This window comes from Puma concolor, chromosome B3 (genome assembly GCF_028749965.1).
Source record: "Puma concolor isolate L17-30 chromosome B3, mPumCon1.1.hap2, whole genome shotgun sequence".
Classification (NCBI taxonomy): domain Eukaryota; kingdom Metazoa; phylum Chordata; class Mammalia; order Carnivora; family Felidae; genus Puma; species Puma concolor.
The window spans coordinates 43,238,963-43,259,816 of NC_141672.1; the positions used below are offsets into that span (position 1 = coordinate 43,238,963).

The following is a 20,854-nucleotide window of genomic DNA, read 5'->3' on the forward strand; positions in this document are numbered from 1 at the left end:
ATTAGCAAAAATAGGCCAATCTTCTTTCAATATTTGGCAATATCCAGATCCTAACTAATGCTAATTTTTTTTAAAAAGCAAAACCAGACTGCAACAGTTCACACCCTGAAAATGTGGCCTATTTACCCTGAAAACACATAATCTATAAATAAATACAGATAAAATACAAAACTCACATTTAATATTTAGACTTTAAATCCTGAATTTTGCTAAACTGTCTCATTATCATTTTCATTTCAAAATCTAATGTTTCAGAAAAATAGCCTTCATCCTCTGATATTCTAAAAATAGACTCCTAACTGTCTCTTTTACAAGAAACAATTACGCTTGGTTATGAGTCCTACCATTATTAGCCACATCATCAACACCTAAAATTCTTATTTAACCCCGTTTTTGGCAATCCATATGGTAACTAAATATATTTTAGAAAAAAAATCTTACCTATATGCTGCATTTTCTTTCAAATGCAAAATGGTTAGATTCCCCTTCTACTTAATCAGTACAGTGTCTGAACATTTTTCAGTCTGACTTGCAAATATTTGCTTTCCCTCTTAGGGCATAGCATCCGCAGGGTTATACAGCACTACTTACATTCTCTTCCACATAAAAATCAGACATTACATGAAAGGAAAAGAAAGACAGCCCATTTCAAAGCATCTGGCAAACCTCCATTGGCAACCTGCCAAGCCTCTGCTAAACCTTCCTGTCTTTCCGAGCATGCTCACTTAAAACCAACAGCACGTTACTATGGCAACTCTGTAGGCAGCCTGTAAGTATGAACCGCCATTCTGATTTCAGACTGCAAAAAACCAAATACTGCAGGGGAAGTAAAAGGAAAGAAATATCGCATGCCCTTCATCACATATAAGTATACTCATTTTATTTAACAAATTCACATCTGTATATGTAAAACAGAAACAAGCATTCCACATTTTCCAAGCAAATATTTTTCAGGCTCAAATAGGTCTTCTTTTTGGTAAACTCATTCTCTTTGTCTGCCCCTAGGTCTCTTTACCTCATAACAACCAAAAATATACTGGACAGTTAGTTTATCCCACTGCTGTATAAACAGACAACATCATTCATATAAGCAATTATGTGGTAGTCCATAAATGATTTCCTAAAATTATATATATATATATACACACACACACATATATTTATACATATGTGTGTGTGTGTATATATACATACACACACACACACACACACACACATATCCTAAATGACACGGTAATATCACACATAAAAATTAACACTTATAAAAACAATCTCTTTTCTCTGATTAATCTATCAAATTGCCAAATGAAATATTCTCTCAGGTTGGATAAGATTTTTTAATCACCTATATCCTTCAGATACTATGAAATGTCTCAAAGAGGTGAAGTTGCCAAGTTAAGACAGACCAGATCTGAGTTCAAATTCCTGTTCTCCACATTTGAGCTGTGCAACCTTGGGAAAGTTACTTAACCTTCATGACCTTCACTTGCCTCACCTTTAAAGTAAGACAATACCAGTTATACCACATGGTAACATTTTAAATGAGTTGACACATGTAATGTTACATTTCTTTCTCTATGGTTATTTTAAAAGTTTGTACTTGTTGATTATTTAACCTGAAAAGTTCTTTGTAACCTCATATCTGCAAAAAAAAATTATTTCTCATTTACCCATTATGTTGGAATCCAAAAAACTCCCATCCCCAAATCAATTTGGGCTAGAAAAAGACAGAAATAAATAAAGAGCATCTAAATGAGGGAAAATATACAAAGGTAGTAATTTTACTACTACTTTACTAAACACTTTAACCAACTAAGCCACAGCGCCACCCAGTAATTTTTCTTTAGAGTATTAAAATGTTTTTACATTACAAACATAAAATTTCACCTACCACCTCTTCTTCTTCTTTTTTGGTTTCCTTTTCCTTCTCTTCATCATGTTCTTCAGCTGGACCATCTTCATCATCACTACTGGATGATTCAAGGATTTCACTTATATCCATTTTCCAATTATCAGGAACAATTCTGGTTTTTAAGAAGATGCTTGCTTTCTGAAGCCCTAAATGTAAACAGTTATTATGGACTTAGCAACACAGAATAATAGAAAACATTCAGAGTCAGAAGATCTAGATTCAAATTCAGCTGTCACTTATAAAATGATATCATTAACTTGAACATACCTAAGTCATGTTTTATTAATGTTTATTATTACTCTAGGGAATACTGTTAAAATATTAATGGTAAAACATGAAAAGTTAAACTTAATATTAAAAGTTAAACTAAAAACTACATATAAAATATTTTATCCAGATATTTAAAAAATAGCCATCAAATAAGAGTAGATACTAACTCTAAACAATTAAAATGGCACCAGAGAATATTCAGCCTTGGTTTAGCCACTATTTCCCATTTAGAGCCACATCATGAAATAATGGATTGATTCATTCTTATTTTACCTGGTTTAGCAGAGAGCTCAGATTCAGGTAGATTGAGAATATCTATTTCCTTGATATCCTTTCTTGCTATAGAATAACTAATTATATGGAAGAATAAAGGGGAGAGAAACCATTATTAAATAAAAATTATGACAAATAATGTTAACACAGAAGAATATAAGCCTCAAAATCAAAATTATTTTGCCTATAAAATATTTTTAAAAGAACATGCATATCCTGGGGCGCCCAGGGGGCTCAGTCAGTTAAGTGTCCAACTTTGGCTCAGGTCATGATGTCTCAGTCCATGAGTTTGAGCCCCAGACCGGGATCTGTGCTGACAGCTCAGAGCCTGGAGCCTGCTTCAGATTCTGCATCTTCCTCCTCTCTCTGCCCCTCCCCTGCTCGCACTCTCTCTCAAAAATAAAGGTTAAGCAGTGCCTGGGTGTCTCAGTCAGTTAAGCGTCTGACTTCAGCTCAGGTCATGATCTCACAGTTTGTGAGTTCAAGCCCCGTGTCAGGCTCTGTGCTGACAGCTTGGAGCCTGGAGCCTGGAGCCTGCTTCGGATTCTGTCTCACCCTCTGTCTGCCCCTTCCCTGCTCATGCTCTGTGTCTGTCTCTCAATAGTAAATAAATGTTAAAAAAAAAATTTATAATAAAAAAAATAAAAGTTAAAAAAAAAAAACCATGCACCACACATATCCTAATCCTTAATAAAAGGCAAGACACAATATAGGCAAAGCTAGTATCCTTTTTTTTAATGTTTATTTATTTATTTAGAGAAAGAAACAGCGAGAGAGAAATCCCAAGCAGGCTCCTTGCTGTCAGCAGAGTGGGGCTTGAACTCCCCAACCCTGGGATCATGACCTGAACTCAAACCAAGGGTTGGACACTTAACTGACTGAGCCACCCAGACAACCCCAAAATTAGTACCTTAATTCTAAAGATTGACATACTCAAAATACACTAATTTGAAAGCTTCACATTTGTAATATTTCAATCTACGCAACCCTCCCACACACACGGTATGGGATACTTTGTATCAGCATATTTGCCTTATTGAAGATACAATGTCTATTTTGATCTTTACTATTTCTCTTTTTAAGTTTATTTTTGAGAGAGAGCATGAGCAAGAGCAGGGAAGGGGCAGAGAGGAGACAGAGGATCTGAAGCAAGCTCTGCACTGATAGCAGAGAGCTCGATGCAGGGTTCTAACTCACGAAACGTGAGATCATGACCTGAGCCGAAGTCAGATGCTTAATGAACTGAGCCATTCAGGCACCCCTGATCTTTGCTATTTCTTAAATTTACTATTTAGTTTAGTTAAATAAATAAATAAAAGAATATTAAAATATTTTTATCATTGTAAGATATATTAAATTTTCCACAGTACTTCTCTCTATATACACTTACACATACAAACACACACACTTTTTTTTTTTTTACATCCTTTATGGGAAACAAAACAAAGCTGAGGTTAAAGAAAGTTTCTAAAAATCTGACTTAATCAGGAAAAAAGTCAAAATAATTATTTTAGTAATATTCCATGAAAAGTTTAATAGTTCATAATATGAAATAGTACACATAATAAAAGTACCAAGCTTTTACAATTAAAGAGAAAACCAATACCATGCTGTATAAAAAAGCTTTTTAAATATTATTACACGTTGTTTAGTTTTTACATAACTAAATTAAAATTAGTTATTTTAAATTAAAATTAGGAAAAAATAAACTACGTTACAAAAAGTCAAAGCATAATATGTAATGACAGTTCATGAAATGATCAGACTTTTCAAAATAAAGTGTGGACTATGGAAGGATCTATCACTGTGATCTCATTTTTTTTTTCTCCTACCATAATACTATTAAGTGACTCACAATTTAGAATCGATAAATGATCGAACTAAACACTGGTCTTTTTTCACTGTGATGTCATCATTACAGCTGGGAGATATTACCTGAAATATAAAATAAAGAACAGGATTGGTGCCTAATTTCCCTTGCTCAAAAAAATATACATTTTTAAAAAGAGTAGTTCTGGATCCCCCTCACTTCTCAAATGAATTATATTTTGTTAAGAAAGAGTTTAATTATTAATAATTTCCATTATAAATGAATTACTTAAAAAAGAAGGTTGCCTTGTGATTTTTCTTTAGCATATTGGTTTTCTGGATATTTAATTTATTCAGTTATCAGATTATACAATAAATAGTTAATACAATATAAATATGACCACCACTTTAAAAAATTTGATTTCTTCTAAGCTACGTAATCATTTCTTGTCCAAAAAGTCAAACATATGATCTGTAATGAAAATGTGGCATAGTATAATTTTTAAAAATATCCTTGAATCAAGATCTATTTTGAAATCTGCTATTTGTTTAAAATAAATATCTATCTAAGTTCCCTTTCTTACCAGAGCATTACAATTTTTAGTAATGAAAGCATATCAAAGAAAATCTAAGAACTTTTTAATTTCTTAACTTTTAAAAGTAACAAATGTCTGAACATTAGTAAATAGCTAATCTCTATACATTCTTTATGGCACTTAATATTTTTTAAAAATAAAGTCTACCAATGAATTGCTGAAATTTACCTGCTCATTATCACCCCTAACACTAGCCCCCCTCTGCTACAATCTAGCACCACCCACAGAACTTTATGCAATGATGGAAATGTTCTGTTATCTGCACTGCTAAGCACTTAAAATGTGGTAGTGCAACTGAGAGACTGAATTTTTAATTCTATTTAATTTTAATTAAATTACATGTAAATGTAAACAGTCACGTAGGACTCATGGCTATCATATTAAACAGTCTATATCCAGATAATTAAAAATTCTTGGCTGTTGTATCAGCTGCCTTAACATCAGATGGCAGTAAATGTGTGTTTGTTAGACGCTGGTAATTATTAGACAAATAGTAGAGTTGTGTCTGCCCTTAAGGAGCTAATGGCACAATGGAGAGGTAAACACAAAACAACACCATGGAGGATAAGTACAGAGATGAAAACACCTAGGAGGAAGACTTAACCCAATCTGGGGAAGGAAGAGGTATGGCAGCAAAGGCTTAAGATTAAGTCTTAAAGGATGAGTAGGCACAGCCCAGGGCTTAATACCTCACCTGTGAACCACTATAATGGCCTCCAAATTGATTCCTGTCATCTCCAGTGTTTCCAACAATCCATTCAACACACTACTGCCTCATTAACATTCCTAAACATGCAGCTCAATAATGTTACTCTTCTGCAAAATTCTATGCAGAATTATGGCCACATTCCTGGGGTGAACTTTTAAAGACTCTTCTGCCCTAGATCCAAATTATCTTCCCAGTCTTATTTCCTATTATTCCCCTATTGTTGTTTAACATTTAGCCAAAATGGATTTCCAGAGCAAATAGTTCCATGAGCAAACCCTTTGCTTTTCTGCTTTTACTGTTTTCCTCTAAGTCCTCTAGAGAAGCTCTGCTTAACTAACTTTAAATCTGTCAAGGCTCAGTTCAAAAGCACAAGCTTCATGAAGACTTTCTGGATTTCCTTCAATAAATGTAAATTTTCAGGACAAGAAGTCCTAATGTTGAACATATACTATTGTATATAAAGTTACTTGAATTATTCTCTGCATTAAAATTACAATATTAATAAAATGTGAGATTAGTGTCTTACTCATCTTTTATTTTCTACATTCCCTGGCAAATAAGTCTGTTGAGTAAATGAAGGAATTAAAAAAATCTCTTAAAAAAAAATCTCTTGGCAAATTATGACCTGAATATTCTGAATCCAAACCCATTTACTTGTTTGCCTGTACAACTGAAAGACTCAAAGGATTTTCAGACTTTTTCTAGGTAAACTTACTATATATAGCAACTGAGTAATGTACTTACATGCACACAGAAACATTAAAAATTGGCCTCGGTTCACTAAAGGATTCTAATCTAATTCGGGACACATTTTGTGCCAGCACTGTTGTTAGAGATATATGTCATATCAAAACTCAGAAAAGGGGAATAGTTACGTTAGAGTAGTTAAGGGAGACTGAAGAAAACGTAGGCCTTGAGCTGAACGTTAAGACACTTAAAAGGAGAGGAGTACAAAAAGGAGGAAATGGAGACAGGTATTACCAAGTATTATTGATTCCTCTCATGAAATAATTCTCTTGCCCATCCCTTCTTCTCATTCCTTCCCCTGAGTAAGCAAAGATTAGATTTCCCTACCAACCCATCCAAGACTTACTATTTGCAAAACCTAGGTGTACCCACCCTTCCTTTCCCCGATACTCCCTTTCCTACTCCAGTGTCTGCGCCAAGTTTTAAAAATGACTATATAAACTTTAATTGCTATGTAATCTCTTAGATGTATACAACAAGGTCCTCGAGAGCAATGTGTTACAAGGTTCATAGTTTTCTCTCTTCTAAGCAACTTAGAGGTGGAACTCCCTGCACATCCTCTGTAAATACTAATTGATTTAAGGCAAAAGGGTAAAGGTTTGGAAGAGAAGTGTTTTACACAGGGAGCAGTTAAGAGAGAACCTGAGTATGAAGCTTACACTGAAAATGGGAAACTAAGAGCTAGGATAGCCTCAGAAATCCATCTAAAGAATCCAGAATTGATCCATTAGGCAGTCTGTGAAAGTTTTTTGGGGTTTTTGAGAATGGGACTACCATGATTAAATCAGTATTTAAAAACTACTCTATAGAAGTTGCTTCTGGAAAATTTGTCTAAATTTAGCAAAAAACCCAAGAATCAAGTTAAAGGAACTTGGAGGAAATTACTATAAATCAAGTGTAAAATGGTAACAGGAATAGGATAAAAAGAGACCACTGCACACATTTTCAAGGAAGAAGTGAAAGATCCCAATAAATGACTGATTATAGAAAATTAAAGGAAATAACAAAGGAAAACAGTGAAGTATGTGAGACCTAAGTAGGATTACTCAATGTTGCAATAAAGTCCAAATTAAATTTGGGTAATGCTTTCAAAATAGTTTAAATGCTTTCTAAAGATCCATGTTAAACAAAATTTTAAATGATTGATTAATTCTGCAAAGAAATCTTACTTACCAAAGCAGGATACCCATCAGTCTTCTCAGATGTTGATATCACACTTACAACTTTTCCTAACAATTCGTCATTGAGACGTCGCTTATCGTCATCTTCCTCTTCACTACTTTCTTCTTCCTTTTCATCTTCGTTACTAAAAGTCAGAATAACTCTATCATGATCTTAACATAAACCACTGTTGAGACAGAGTGGTGTGAATTTAACATGTACAATTCAATTTCTAATCTGGATTACTCGAGTAAAAGTAGCCTCTTACTGAAATTGAAGAGATGGATACTTCCCTAGTCCCAAAGTAGTCCTGAGCTGTCCATGGTGACTCTGAGTCCATGCCACTAGATGAATGAGGATTTGGACTTAGCTCTTATGCCAACCACCAGCTGGGACAGAAAAGCCTAATTATGTCACCATGAAGTACTTACTGTGCCAAATACATTTTTTTAAAAAGATTATCCTTCTACCTTTTATATATGCCAGATGTAACTCTATTTCCTAACAGGTTATGAAAGAATCTCATCAAAAAACATGTGAAGGTTTATTTAAATTAGCTTATCTACACAATTAAACAAGCAAACAGGGGCGCCTGGGTGGCGCAGTCGGTTAAGCGTCCGACTTCAGCCAGGTCACGATCTCGCGGTCCGTGAGTTCGAGCCCCGCGTCAGGCTCTGGGCTGATGGCTCCGGAGCCTGGAGCCTGTTTCCGATTCTGTGTCTCCCTCTCTCTCTGCCCCTCCCCCGTTCATGCTCTGTCTCTCTCTGTCCCAAAAATAAATAAACGTTGAAAAAAAAAAAAAAATTTAAAAAAAAAAAAAAAAAAAAAACAAGCAAACAAACCCATGGTGAGGAACAGTCTACAAAACGGGCCTGTACTCTTCAAAAATATCAATGTCAGGAAAAGACCAAAAAAAAACAAAAAACAAAAAAACTGAAGAACTTTTCCAGATTAAAGGAGATTTAAGAACTATATAAACTAGGATGCCCAGGGGTGCGTGGGTGGCATAGTCAGTTGAGCGTCCGATTCTCGGTTTCAGCTTGGGTCTTAATCTCACATTTCATGAGTTCAAACCCCATGTTGGGCTCTAAGCTGACAGCATGGAGCCTGCTTGGATTTCTCTCTCCCTCTCTGCCCCTCCCCTGCTTGTGCTGTCTCTGCCTCTAAATAAGTAAATAAACTTAAAAAAAAAATTATAAAAAAACAAAACTAGGGCGCCCCAGTGGCTCAGTCACTTAAGTATCTGACTTTGGCTCAGGTCAGATCTCATGGTTCCTGAGTTCAAGTCCCGCATCAAGTAAGCTGAGCCCTACTTGGGGTAAGCCCTTGCTTCTCTCTCCCTCTGCCACTCGTGGTATTCTCTCTTTCTCTGCCCCTCGCTCTCTTGCACCCTCTCTGTCCAAAAAAAAAAAAAAAAAAAAAAAAGAACCATATAAACAAAATGTAATGCATGATCTTGGGTTGGACCCTGGATTCAGTGGATGCCTATAAAGGCTATTATTGGGACAAGTGGCAAAATTAAAATATGGACTATACATTATTAGATAATAGCATTTTATTAATGTTGAATTATCTGAATTTGATAATCATACTTTGGCTATATAAGAGAATTTCCTTATTCTTAAAGTATTTAAAGGTAGGTCTGATGCTTATAATATACTTTCAGAAGGTTCAACCAATTAAAATTATCATTAGGGCGCCTGGGTGGCTCAGCCAGTTGAGTGTTGGACTCTTGGATTTGGCTCAGGTCATGATCTAATGGTCCATGGGTTCGAGCCCCGAGTCAGACTCTGCACTGACAGTGTGAAGCCTGCTTAGGATTCTCTCTCTCCCTCTCTCTCTGACTCTCCCATACTTGAGTGTGCATGCTCTCTCTCAAAAAATAAACGTTAAAAAATAGTAATAATAAAAAATAATCATTAAGTTAAAAAATAGCTACATATCCACAGAGGGAATGATAAAGCAAATGTGCCAAAAATTTTAACAATTTACTCACTTAAAATAGAAAAGCACATCGTATCAATTAAGAAATTTGGCAAAGTAACTCAAGACAAAAATACCCCTTTTTGAAAAAGGAGTTATGATAATTCTCAGAGTAATGGGAATAATTAAGAACAAGGTCTGCTCAAGGTAAAATGTCTAACATAATGATACAAGATACTATGGAAAAGTTACCTGAACAATTTTAGCCATCTTAGAAGACTCATTTGTTTAATGTTGTAATAACTGTAATATTACTGTATATGAAACACTCACACAGGAAGAGATGACCTCCTTCCTCTGTTCGTCTTCTTTGCAATTACAGGAGTTCCAAAATGCTCTGGATTTGTTAAGGGAAGCTGGTCAAGTGTCTACATAAGAAACAACAGACAAATTAAATCACATCTTGCCTTGATGTTAGAAGTTATTCAACTCAAAAAGTCCATCCATGTCACCCTACCTCACTCTCGGCAAAATGTCTCTCTCCTTTTAGGCAAAGTGAAGTGCGTCTCAGTGTTCTCTCATCACCATCATCAAACACTACAAGAAGCAAGAGATATCAGAGAATTTATACACACTAAGTAAACATGTCACTGCAGAGAACGATATTGCTGCTATTTAGTTAGGGCTTAATATTTGTAAGAACTATTATTTTTTTTTCAAAAGCTTTTAAAATGTACACAGTACATTTCTCATTCTGTAGATACTGAACACAGGTTACATGGCTGCTCCCAACTGCCTAAGTGTCTCCATTCACTTAGCAACCTAATCAAAGCACCAGTGATTAAATTACCTTTAATCCTGGAAGAATGAGCAAAAAAAAAAAAAAAAAACCTGGTTTACAAAAAAAGAAGTATTATGGGTTTTGTTCAGAACAGTTATCAATGAAGTATCTCTAACTTCCAGAAACTGTTTGACTTCTAGGAATGCTTCTTGGATTATTGTACTACCTCTACTTATTTACATGATAACTTCCTTTAGTAGAAGTCTATTGGGTACCAAATTCTAAAGTCCTAAGATTCAACATTTTTCTTTTGCTGGAGAAGGATTAAGAAATTTAGAATTGGGGCGCCTGGGTGGCGCAGTCGGTTAAGCGTCCGACTTCAGCCAGGTCACGATCTCGCGGTCCGTGAGTTCGAGCCCCGCGTCGGGCTCTGGGCTGATGGCTCGGAGCCTGGAGCCTGTTTCCGATTCTGTGTCTCCCTCTCTCTCTGCCCCTCCCCCGTTCATGCTCTGTCTCTCTCTGTCCCAAAAATAAATAAAAACGTTGAAAAAAAAAAATTAAAAAAAAAAAAAAAAAAAAAGAAATTTAGAATTAAAGGTTGAAACAAGGAAACATCAGAAAGATGAAATTTTCTTAAATTTCAAAAGTCAGTTATAATTACACAGAAGCTTTCTCAGAAGTTTTTACTTTTACTACATTAAAAAAAAATTTTATAGGCTTAATTTTCCAGAAACATACTCTTATTTTAACATCTAACAGTTACCAAGTGTATTAAAAAGAAAATGCTCTCAGAAGACACCTGATTGCCCATCATTATGAAGAAATAAAATATAAAAAGGTGGAATCCTTACCTCAGATACTTATAATGCAAACACGTATCAATATATGTTTGTGTATTGTATGAAAATAACATATACACAGGAAGGCATATACACAGAAATAGTTATTTTAAGATGTAATCCCAACTTCCATAATTCTAGATGCTTTTTCATTCTAACAGAATAAATTAATGTTAATAAAGGGAAACTCTACATTACTTTGCTTTAATAATATTTAATCATTAACTTATTTTTTTCATGCTAAGAACTTATGTAAGAGCACTCAACTTCTTCAGTATTTATCTACCTCAGTCAGTTCTTTCTCCAAAAGTAAAGACAACTAGTTTAAATTCTCTTACATGCAGGAGACAATGCAGAGAAAATGAAAAGTTCCTGAAGCACATATTCAGAGAACCATGTTTGCACAAAAGGAGCCGTGTTGTACAGTCAATAATGCAGAAATTAATGACCGCTGCAAACACAACGACAGGATAAAACACAATATCCTCCAACAATTACATTACTAATCTACACTTGATTAACAGTGCTCTAAACATTTGTAACAAAATTATGATTCACATGGTGTCATCAAATCTAATAAATACACCACTGTTCTTTTAAAACTTCAAGATCATGAAATTATTATACCAAACTTAAAATAATCCTTCATGTTTGTATTAATATCCGTAAGTATATTAAAGAATAAAAGCTTAAAAGTTCCAATTTTCCTTAAAGGCTACAATATATAAGATGGTAACAACGGACACACACATACACACCCATGTACACACACATTTAAGTGGAGGTGTGAGGAAGGAACATGAGAATATCAGAACAATCCATAATATCAAATTTATGCAAAATGTTTTCCACAGTGTTTCATCATTAATCAATGGCAGCCTCAAATCAAAATGTTCTGATGAGAAATTTCAACAATTTAAAATCTTTAATTCTTGTTTTTTTAAAATAATCACTTTAAGGGTGCCTGGTTGGCTCAGTTAAGTGTCCAACTCTCGATTTTGGCGCAGGGCTTGATCTCACAGTTCGCGAGTTAGAGCCCCATGTCGGGCTATGCGCTGACGGTGTAGAGCCTGGTTGGGATTTTCTCTCTCTTCCTCTCTCTGTCCCTCCCACATGCTCTCGCACGTGCTCTCTCTCTCTCAAAATAAATAAATAAACTAACTTAAAATAATCTCTGAAATAATCAGATTTTTGAAGGAAAAAATACTTTTAACTTCAACATACTTTATCATGGATAGAAATGATGTAAGAACCAAAAAAACTTCTCAAAAGAGAACTGTGGCACCAACAACAATTTTATGATTTTATATAAGAATGCTTTCAACTTTGAGTGAACAAAGAGAAACAATTTACTTTTTTTTTTTAATTCACGGACTATACAAAGGTATGTATTTGAGTACTTTATACAAGTCTGAAAAGCTACATAACTTCTCAAGATTTTCTGAAAGACAAATAGAAACCCCAACAACACAGTGAACCTATTAATCAAGACATCCCCAATTATCAAAATCATGAAGAAGTTCCACCTAGAACAAGTTTCCTCTATAACTTCCATGTTAGAAGTATCATCTAAAAGAACACCAAACACTCTTCAGGCACTGAAGAGTGACTCTGGCATTTTGATAAGAGTGAAATAATTAATTGGTATATATAAACTGGTGTATATAGTATATTTAGCTTTTTTTTAAGTTCAAGATGTCTATTACAGTACGCCAAGAGGAAAAAGTCTGACTGTAAGGATTTAGTAATTCTATGAAATATTTTCTACTTGACAAAAATGGTATTTAAATAGACTATTGAGTGCAAAACATACAAAAGCAGTATCTCTGTTATTATGTTAAATACAGATACAAAAACTTAATTTGAAAATGACAAAGCTAAGTCTCTCTCAATAATTGATCAGGCTAGACAAAACAATGCTAATGCAAACAAATATACGAAGCCTAACTCTACACTTGAGAATTAAAAGAAACAAAAGCAACAGGGATCTATCTAACTACTAAATACAAAAAGATCTACCCATGAAAATAGCACTGTTAGATGCTGGAGGATAGTAAGAGAACAATAGTAAATTAACTTTATCTCTCCAAAGATGTAATTGGCTATCACCTATTAAGCTTCTACCATGTCCTAATTCTCACAGCAGCCTCTGCCAGGTAGGAATCGCTATCCTCTTTTATAAAGAAATTGAGAATCAGAAGGCTAATCAATGAGCTACAGTTTTGTTAAGGGGGAATCAAAATGCATAATAAATAGGTATGGGGCAGAGGCATAAAATGAACACAGGAGAGAAGTCAAGAATTCTGACTTTGCAAAAAGAAAATATTATTGTTGTATCTGTGTATACCAGTTAAAATTAATAAAATATTTATATATACATTCATATATTAATTAAAGTATTTCACAGTCGATAAAAACTTTAAAATTACATACTCTAGGTAAAACCAATAGTTTTGTTACATAAACTCATTTGTGATACAGAAATCCCTCTGCAGCCAAGGTCCAGAACTTCAGAAATCAAGAAACTTAACAAATGTATAATGATATTGACAAAATATCATGGGAATGCTAAGTCTTTTGGAAGGCCATTTAAACAACAGGTTAAAGCACATCACAGGAAGGCATAGATTTCTTTGTTGCTTAGTACTTTCTAAATGCTCTTCTAGTCCTGGTTTTGAAAACATTTGTGTGGTTGACTCTGATTATAAAAACACTTGTCATAAGAGGTTCTAACTAAATTAAAAAGCCTTGGGGCACCTGGGTAGCTCAGTTGGTTAAGCATCTGACTCTAGATTTCGGCTCAGGTCATGATCTCACAGTTGGTGAGTTCACGTCCCCAGTTGAGCTCTGCACTGACAGCACGGAGCCTGCATGGGATTCTGTCTCTCCCTGTCTCTCTGCCCTGCTTACGTGTGCTCTCTCTCAAAATAAATAAACATTAAAAAAAAAAAAAAAAAAGCCTTAGTAAGTCTACAGCACATTCTACAAAAGTCAGTCCATTCACCAGTTTAAGCTAAACCTCCTCTACTCCATGAACCATAACTTCCATGAGATCTGATACAACTGATATACAAAACAGTAACCAGAAAGCATGAAAAAATCTTGAGTCTTAAAAAGCATTTGTCACAAAGATATATAATCAAATAAATTTTAGTGTAAAATTTTATATATTGTACATATGTATATTTTATATGTAAATTACTAAAATTAATAACAATTCTGTCCTTTACATTTTCCTTATTTTTCAAGTACAATGTGTTATTTTTATATTCCAAAAAAAGCAAAAGAAGAGCAGTTTTAGAATGTTTTATGGACAGCTGTATTTACCAGGAGTTAATGGCAACATTCAAGTGGAGATACAAATTCCAATCCTAATTAATACCTTTGAACCACTAGAAAGGTAACCATACACTTCTATACATTGCAGATTCCTTATCTTTAATGCAAAGATAAGAACTGCCAATTGAATAAACTATGCTAGGGAAGCACTGTTTTATGTTACGAAGAGGAAATATTTCCAAGGCTCAAAAAACAAACAAAAAATCCATAAACTCAGGCCACTTATTATTCAACATTAAAGAGGAAGGTAATATTAGATTTTTAAAAATTAGTTCATATTAGATCTATAGTCTCTTTTTTTTTTTTTTTTTCAACGTTTATTTATTTTTGGGACAGAGAGAGACAGAGCATGAACGGGGGAGGGGCAGAGAGAGAGGGAGACACAGAATCGGAAACAGGCTCCAGGCTCTGAGCCATCAGCCCAGAGCCTGACGCGGGGCTCGAACTCACGGACCGCGAGATCGTGACCTGGCTGAAGTCGGACGCTTAACCGACTGCGCCACCCAGGCGCCCCTATAGTCTCTTTTTTATAATTGGTTATTCATCTATCGTAGGAAAAGTACCTATATTACGTAAGTTAATATCAGACTCATTAGGTAGCTTTTGATCACCAATGATCATAACTCTTATTTGATCTAAACCAGTAGTGTGGTATCCTCTTTTCTTTTGTTTTTAATAGTCAAAGTTTGAGATCTCTTAAAATAAAAAAGTGATATGGAGATCATTAATACTTTGTGTAACTTTCTGATTCTACCTATATAACACTTCACTAGGAATTAGAAACCAAGAAGAATTTCAGAAAAGAGGAATTAAACCCAACAGGTAGTAGTCACTCAATTAATTGAAAAATATAGAAGGCTCATGACCTGTGAGAGAGGACACATTTTATTTTGCCATCTTTTAGGCTCATTATACTCTAATCATTCTTTATGTGGGCTACATGCTTCAATATCTAAATATTCTTTATAACAGAGAGTGCTATATTGAACATACTTAAGTGAACAGTGCCTGTTAACATCTTAGATTTTTTAGGTCACTTGCCATCATTACAAAGATGCAAAAAACTTAAATATTTTGAATTTTTCTCCTGAATAAGTCTCCATTTTTTCTTAGTATGGACTACTTTACTAATGTGTAATACCTGCATTAAATTCACCCAATGTAATTATAAAAAGAAAGATTCTTGGATTGCCATCCCCAGACCTACTAAATTGAAGAGATTTGGAGTCCTCAAATCCTCATTTTTTAAACAAACACCAAGTGATTCTTATGTACACTAATGCTTGATACACGAATTACATGCAATTAAGATGCTAAGCTCTTTCAGAAAAAGAATTATACAGTTTCTTCTGTAATTACTCATCACAGAAAATCACCACAGAGAATGCTCAGTAGCAACTAGCTTTTAGAAATGCTAAAATGCCATTCATGTAAAGGATAAAGATCTGCTATTCTGGAGTGCAGAAGTCCCAAATGTGAAAACATGAGAAGTATCGCTTCTGCAGAATCACAAGCATTATATCAGTAAAACTTCACAAGTACTGTGAATGCAGCCTTGATATTAAATATCAAATAGGATGCAATATTAGTATTTGAATACACATCACATAATCTTGCGTAACTCTGCACATATCAGTGCCTATAATTTTTTTTTACTTTTGAGAGAGAGAGAAAGAGAGCATGAGCAGGGCAGGGACAGAGGGAGAAGGAGGATCCCAAGCAGGCTTCACGCTGTCAGTGCGCAGCTGGACGCAGGGCTCGAATTCACGAACTGGGAGATCATGACCCGAGCCAAAACCAAGAGTCGGAGGCTTGACCGACTGAGCCACCCAGGCGCCTCTCAATGCCTGTAATTGTTATCACTGCTTTAATATAATAAAATTGTATTTACTTAATCTCTAAAAGTTAACATTAAACTTAGTTTTTAAATCTCTAACAACTATCAACAGCCACAACCAAGCTTCCTAAAAATACGTAGTTCATAATAACAGCACCATTGTGAACTGACACTGCTTTCTAAGAGGCCCAAGAAGAATAAAAATGGTTAGAAAATAGTAGTTACATACAACAAACTGCTACTACTAATAGAAGCCACAGAGTAAACACAAGAAGTACAATTTTTAAACAAAGCACATTCTTCACAGCTTTGAGCATCACCTGAAGATGAATGATTTTTACCCAAAGCCACAAATCAAGTAAACTAAAAGTAAACCTACAGGATCATTTCCTTTCCTTAAGGAAACCTCAACACCATAATTACACCACTTATACCAAGATATAAATGTAAAAACCAAACAATGCTATAGATGTTCAGTATAAAATAAAGGATGGATGTTATCCACAGGATTGTGTGAGAGGAGATTAGGAAATCTTAATCATTACTATTCTTATCAACATAATAACAGCAACTATATAAGTAGTACATTTAAGTTTTAGTTTACATGCATTAAGACACTTGTTGCTACTCCCTAAAGTTTTTTATTTTTTTTTTTAATTTTTTTTTTCAACGTTTTTATTTATTTTTGGGACAGAGAGAGACAGAGCATGAACGGGCAAGGGGCAGAGAGAGAGGGAGACACAGAATCGGAAACAGGCTCCAGGCTCCGAGCCATCAGCCCAGAGCCTGACGCGGGGCTCGAACTCCCGGACCGCGAGATCGTGACCTGGCTGAAGTCGGACGCTTAACTGACTGCGCCACCCAGGCGCCCCAAAAGTTTTTTAAAGCAAGCGTAAGCTTATGCATGGAATGTTAAGTATGCATTCTCATTAGCAGCACATGTATCTTTCCTTTTTTTATAGTGAACATATAAAAATTTTTTTATATTTATTTTTGAGAGAAAGACAGAGCAAAGTGGGGGAGGGGCAGAGAGGAGACACAGAATCCGAAGCAGGCTCTAGGCTCTGAGCTGTCGTCAGCACAGAGCCCAATGCAGGGCCGAATCCACAAACCGTGAGATCATGACCTGAGCAGAAGTCGGATGCTTAACTGACTGAGCCATCCAGGCACCCCTCTTTTTTTTTTTTTTTAATGTTTATTTTTGAGAGAGAGAAAGTGTGTGTGTGAGCAGGTGAGAGGCAGAGAGAGAGGGGCACAGAGGATCTGAAACAGGCTTTGTGCTGACAGACAGGCCGATGCGGGGCTTGAACCCAAGAACCACAAGATCATAACCTGAGCCGAAGGTGGACACTTAACTGACTGAGCCACTCAGGCACCCCATAGTAGCACCTATATCTTTTCTGAAAGGTGTTGAGACTTGACTAAATGAAAAATCAAAAATTAAGTTATGATCATCTAGACTTGAATCTACTCTAGCCAGAATTTTTTTAGTCTTTAAATTTTGTGGTAACATCTGTATTATCCTTATGTAAAACAAGCAACAATACATTAAAAGATTGCAGCTGTGCAACCTTAATTGTAATTACAGGAAAAGTAAAAATGTCTGATTACTTACAATACTAACTTGTACTGACTTTCTAATGAAAGAAAAATAAGCATATAACTTAACTTTCTTGAAAAGAAATATCTAGGTAACCTAAAAAAGAAGTACATTCTTTTTGTTGTTGTTGTTTTAAGTTTGTTTTGACAGCGAGAGAGAGAGAGGGAGAGGGAGAATCCCAAGCACGCTCTGTGCTTTCAGAGCAGAACCTAACGTGGGGCTCGAATTCAACAAACTATGAGATCATGACCTGAGCCAAAGTCAAGAGTCGGACTCTTAACCAACCGAGCCACCCTGGCACCCCAGGTACCTTCTTGGATCAAATAGCCACAAGTGACCAAAGAGATATTATTTTTGTTACCAGCAGCCATCATTAAAATTTCAGCCAACTATATCAAGTAAATTGACAGTAAATAATACCTATTTCTGCCAACATAATGATTCAGTGTATTTACAAAATAAAAATATATGCAACTCCAAATTAAATCCTATGTATTAAATTAACTACTTACCCACAGTATACCAACTAGCATCTGTCAACTTGCTGATAATAGCTTCCTGAAAGGATCCATCAGATGTCCTTGTTTCAACAATAGCTCCAACCTAAAACACAAAATTGAAATTTCATTATCAAATTTAAACAGACCAAATCACTCCCATGAACTATATGACCTGGGTTAAAATATATATTTATGATAATTCTACCTTATATACATTGACTTAGATCTTTATCATTTATAGCACTCATGTATTTATCATGCAATCTGAACCCCAAAATGCTTTGGCATTAGTAAGATAGTTGATATTATTATCCTTATTTTACACATTGAATATTGTGGCTCGGATGAGAGGATGAGAACACAGTCTCTTAAGTATTACTTCAGAGCTTTTGTACTATATCACATTGCCTTCAAGAGAATTGTGTAATATAAGAATCAGAAAACCATAAGATAGCAAAAGTAGCTTCAATTTTCTTTCACAGAAATATTGAATACTGGATTCACCATTCATATTTAAGGGACCTTTTAGATAAAGGTTCACCTGAGGAGAGAGGGATGGACCAGTTGACCTTCTTTCAGCTTCCAGACCTTTGTCTATCAGATATTAACCGAAGTGGTACTCTGACATAACAAAGATTTATTACATAAACTTAGAAATGTTTGGCCAGAACATGGATGGAAAACACAATATAGGTACTCACTAAGCTAAATTATGAAGTCAACATACTTGGTAACTTAGAACAACAGAAGATTCAAAGTTATAATGCTAGTATATTATTTAGCATATATATCTAATATATCTATTATATAGATATTATATATTATATAGATATATGTCTGACGACAATGTAAAAAAAAGAGGTATTCAATCTAAGAATTAAAAACAAAAGGTGGCTGAAAACTCATGTTTATATATACACTAAAATTACTGTCTGTAAGATGATTTACCTTTCTAAAGGATATAGCCAATGTAACATCATAACATACTAACTCTACAACATTTCACTTGTATTTTTGTTTTCTGATTAACATACTTATAAATTTTAAAACTGTCTACAAATAGAAAATTTAATAATTTACTGTATGTATTTGTGATTCATCGTTTCAGATTTTAAACTGCAGAATATACGTACTCTTAAAGGACCCTTTACTTGATCGTCCTGCACCAATTGTGTAGTATTATCCTGTTTCAGGAGTACCTGGAAGACATTTTGTACAATAATTTGCATGTTAACTTTTAAAACAACATGTTTATGATGTCTTTAATCTATGCTTTCTTACCATCCTGTGGTTACTTCTGTTTTAATACTTATTACATTGTCTAATATTTACGTTTATTGTCTCTCTAATTGTGAGCTCCTTGAGGGCTACAATCCTCCTTCGTCACTATAACCCCAGCAGTTAGCAAATGTCAATGCGTATTACAGGCACTTCATAAATGTTTGCTGAATTAATGAACTATACAAGATTTATAATTTGAAGTGATTGCTATAAAAGTTTAAAACTGCCTTCATTGTTCTTTATCAACAAGTTATAAAAAGTTCTGTCACAAAGTATTAAAAAAACAGTATCAAACATTATTGCCACATACGAGGTAAACAAATTAAAACCAGAACCCTGTTGGTCCTTTATAAAGTAAACTGAAATGATAATCATGATATGTATTTCACATACAAATAAGTATTCTTTTTTACTACAGATTCTCCCAAATATATACAGGGCAATCGTTCAAATAGATCAAGTACCCAAATATGAAAATTGAAATTCTATATAATGTATGTATAAGAGCTCCCCAATCACTGTATTGACTTTAAGTAAGTATATCTAGAGCCACAATACTAACAGAAAGTTTAAGTTCTCAAAGAAGTCCAAGTAAATATTTAGTAGTCAAATCCCATATAGCTGACATAGTAAAAATGCCAAATGAAACAAAGAAATAAATGTCAAATGATATCTTAACAGTACTTGAAGAAAAATTCCACCAGATCAAAATTGAAACACAAATCTCATAATAATCACAGATAAATCTATTTCTCTACCACACAAATCATACTCTTCTAATTCACTGGTTCTCAAATGTCAACATGCAGCAGAAACACTTGAAGGGCTTATTAAAACACAATCACTGGACCCTACTGCTGGACTTTCTGACTCAGTAGGTCTGGGGTCAGGGCCTGAGAATCTGCATTTCAAACAAGTTCCCAGATGAAGCAGATGCTGCTAGTCCAGGGCCACACTTTGAAAATACCTGCTCCAGTTCATTTACCCATTCAACGTATTTTGAGTGTCTACTATGTATCAAGCACTAGTCTAGGTGTTGGGGATAGAACAAGTCAAACATTTCCTCCTTTTATGGTGCTTCACTCTTGCAGGAAAAGATCAGGTATGTAAGTGAAAAGCAAACTGCAAAACCAAAAGTACAGCATGATCTAATAACAACAACAACAACAACAATATTGTTACAGTAGGCTCTGCACAATATCTGACAGACCATATAAATCTCTCTGTAGTAGTATCAAAGAGGACTTTCACGAACTTTCTTACATAGCTCTGTAATG

General features: G+C 34.7%; 1 protein-coding gene across 3 annotated transcripts in view; it reads right to left on the reverse strand.

Annotated features, from left to right (window-relative positions):
- ARID4A (AT-rich interaction domain 4A) overlaps nucleotides 1-20,854 on the reverse strand; it is a 66,806-nt gene that overhangs the window by 41,952 nt on the left and 4,000 nt on the right. For all 3 annotated transcript variants that reach the window (XM_025919959.2, XM_086709649.1, XM_086709650.1), the window contains exons 4-11: nucleotides 19,430-19,495; nucleotides 18,309-18,399; nucleotides 9,918-9,997; nucleotides 9,734-9,828; nucleotides 7,490-7,622; nucleotides 4,311-4,390; nucleotides 2,456-2,532; nucleotides 1,892-2,058 (exon numbers count right to left, since the gene is read on the reverse strand). In XM_025919959.2, coding sequence (XP_025775744.1) covers nucleotides 1,892-2,058; nucleotides 2,456-2,532; nucleotides 4,311-4,390; nucleotides 7,490-7,622; nucleotides 9,734-9,828; nucleotides 9,918-9,997; nucleotides 18,309-18,399; nucleotides 19,430-19,495 — 789 coding nt within the window. The remainder of the gene's footprint in view (nucleotides 1-1,891; nucleotides 2,059-2,455; nucleotides 2,533-4,310; nucleotides 4,391-7,489; nucleotides 7,623-9,733; nucleotides 9,829-9,917; nucleotides 9,998-18,308; nucleotides 18,400-19,429; nucleotides 19,496-20,854) is intronic.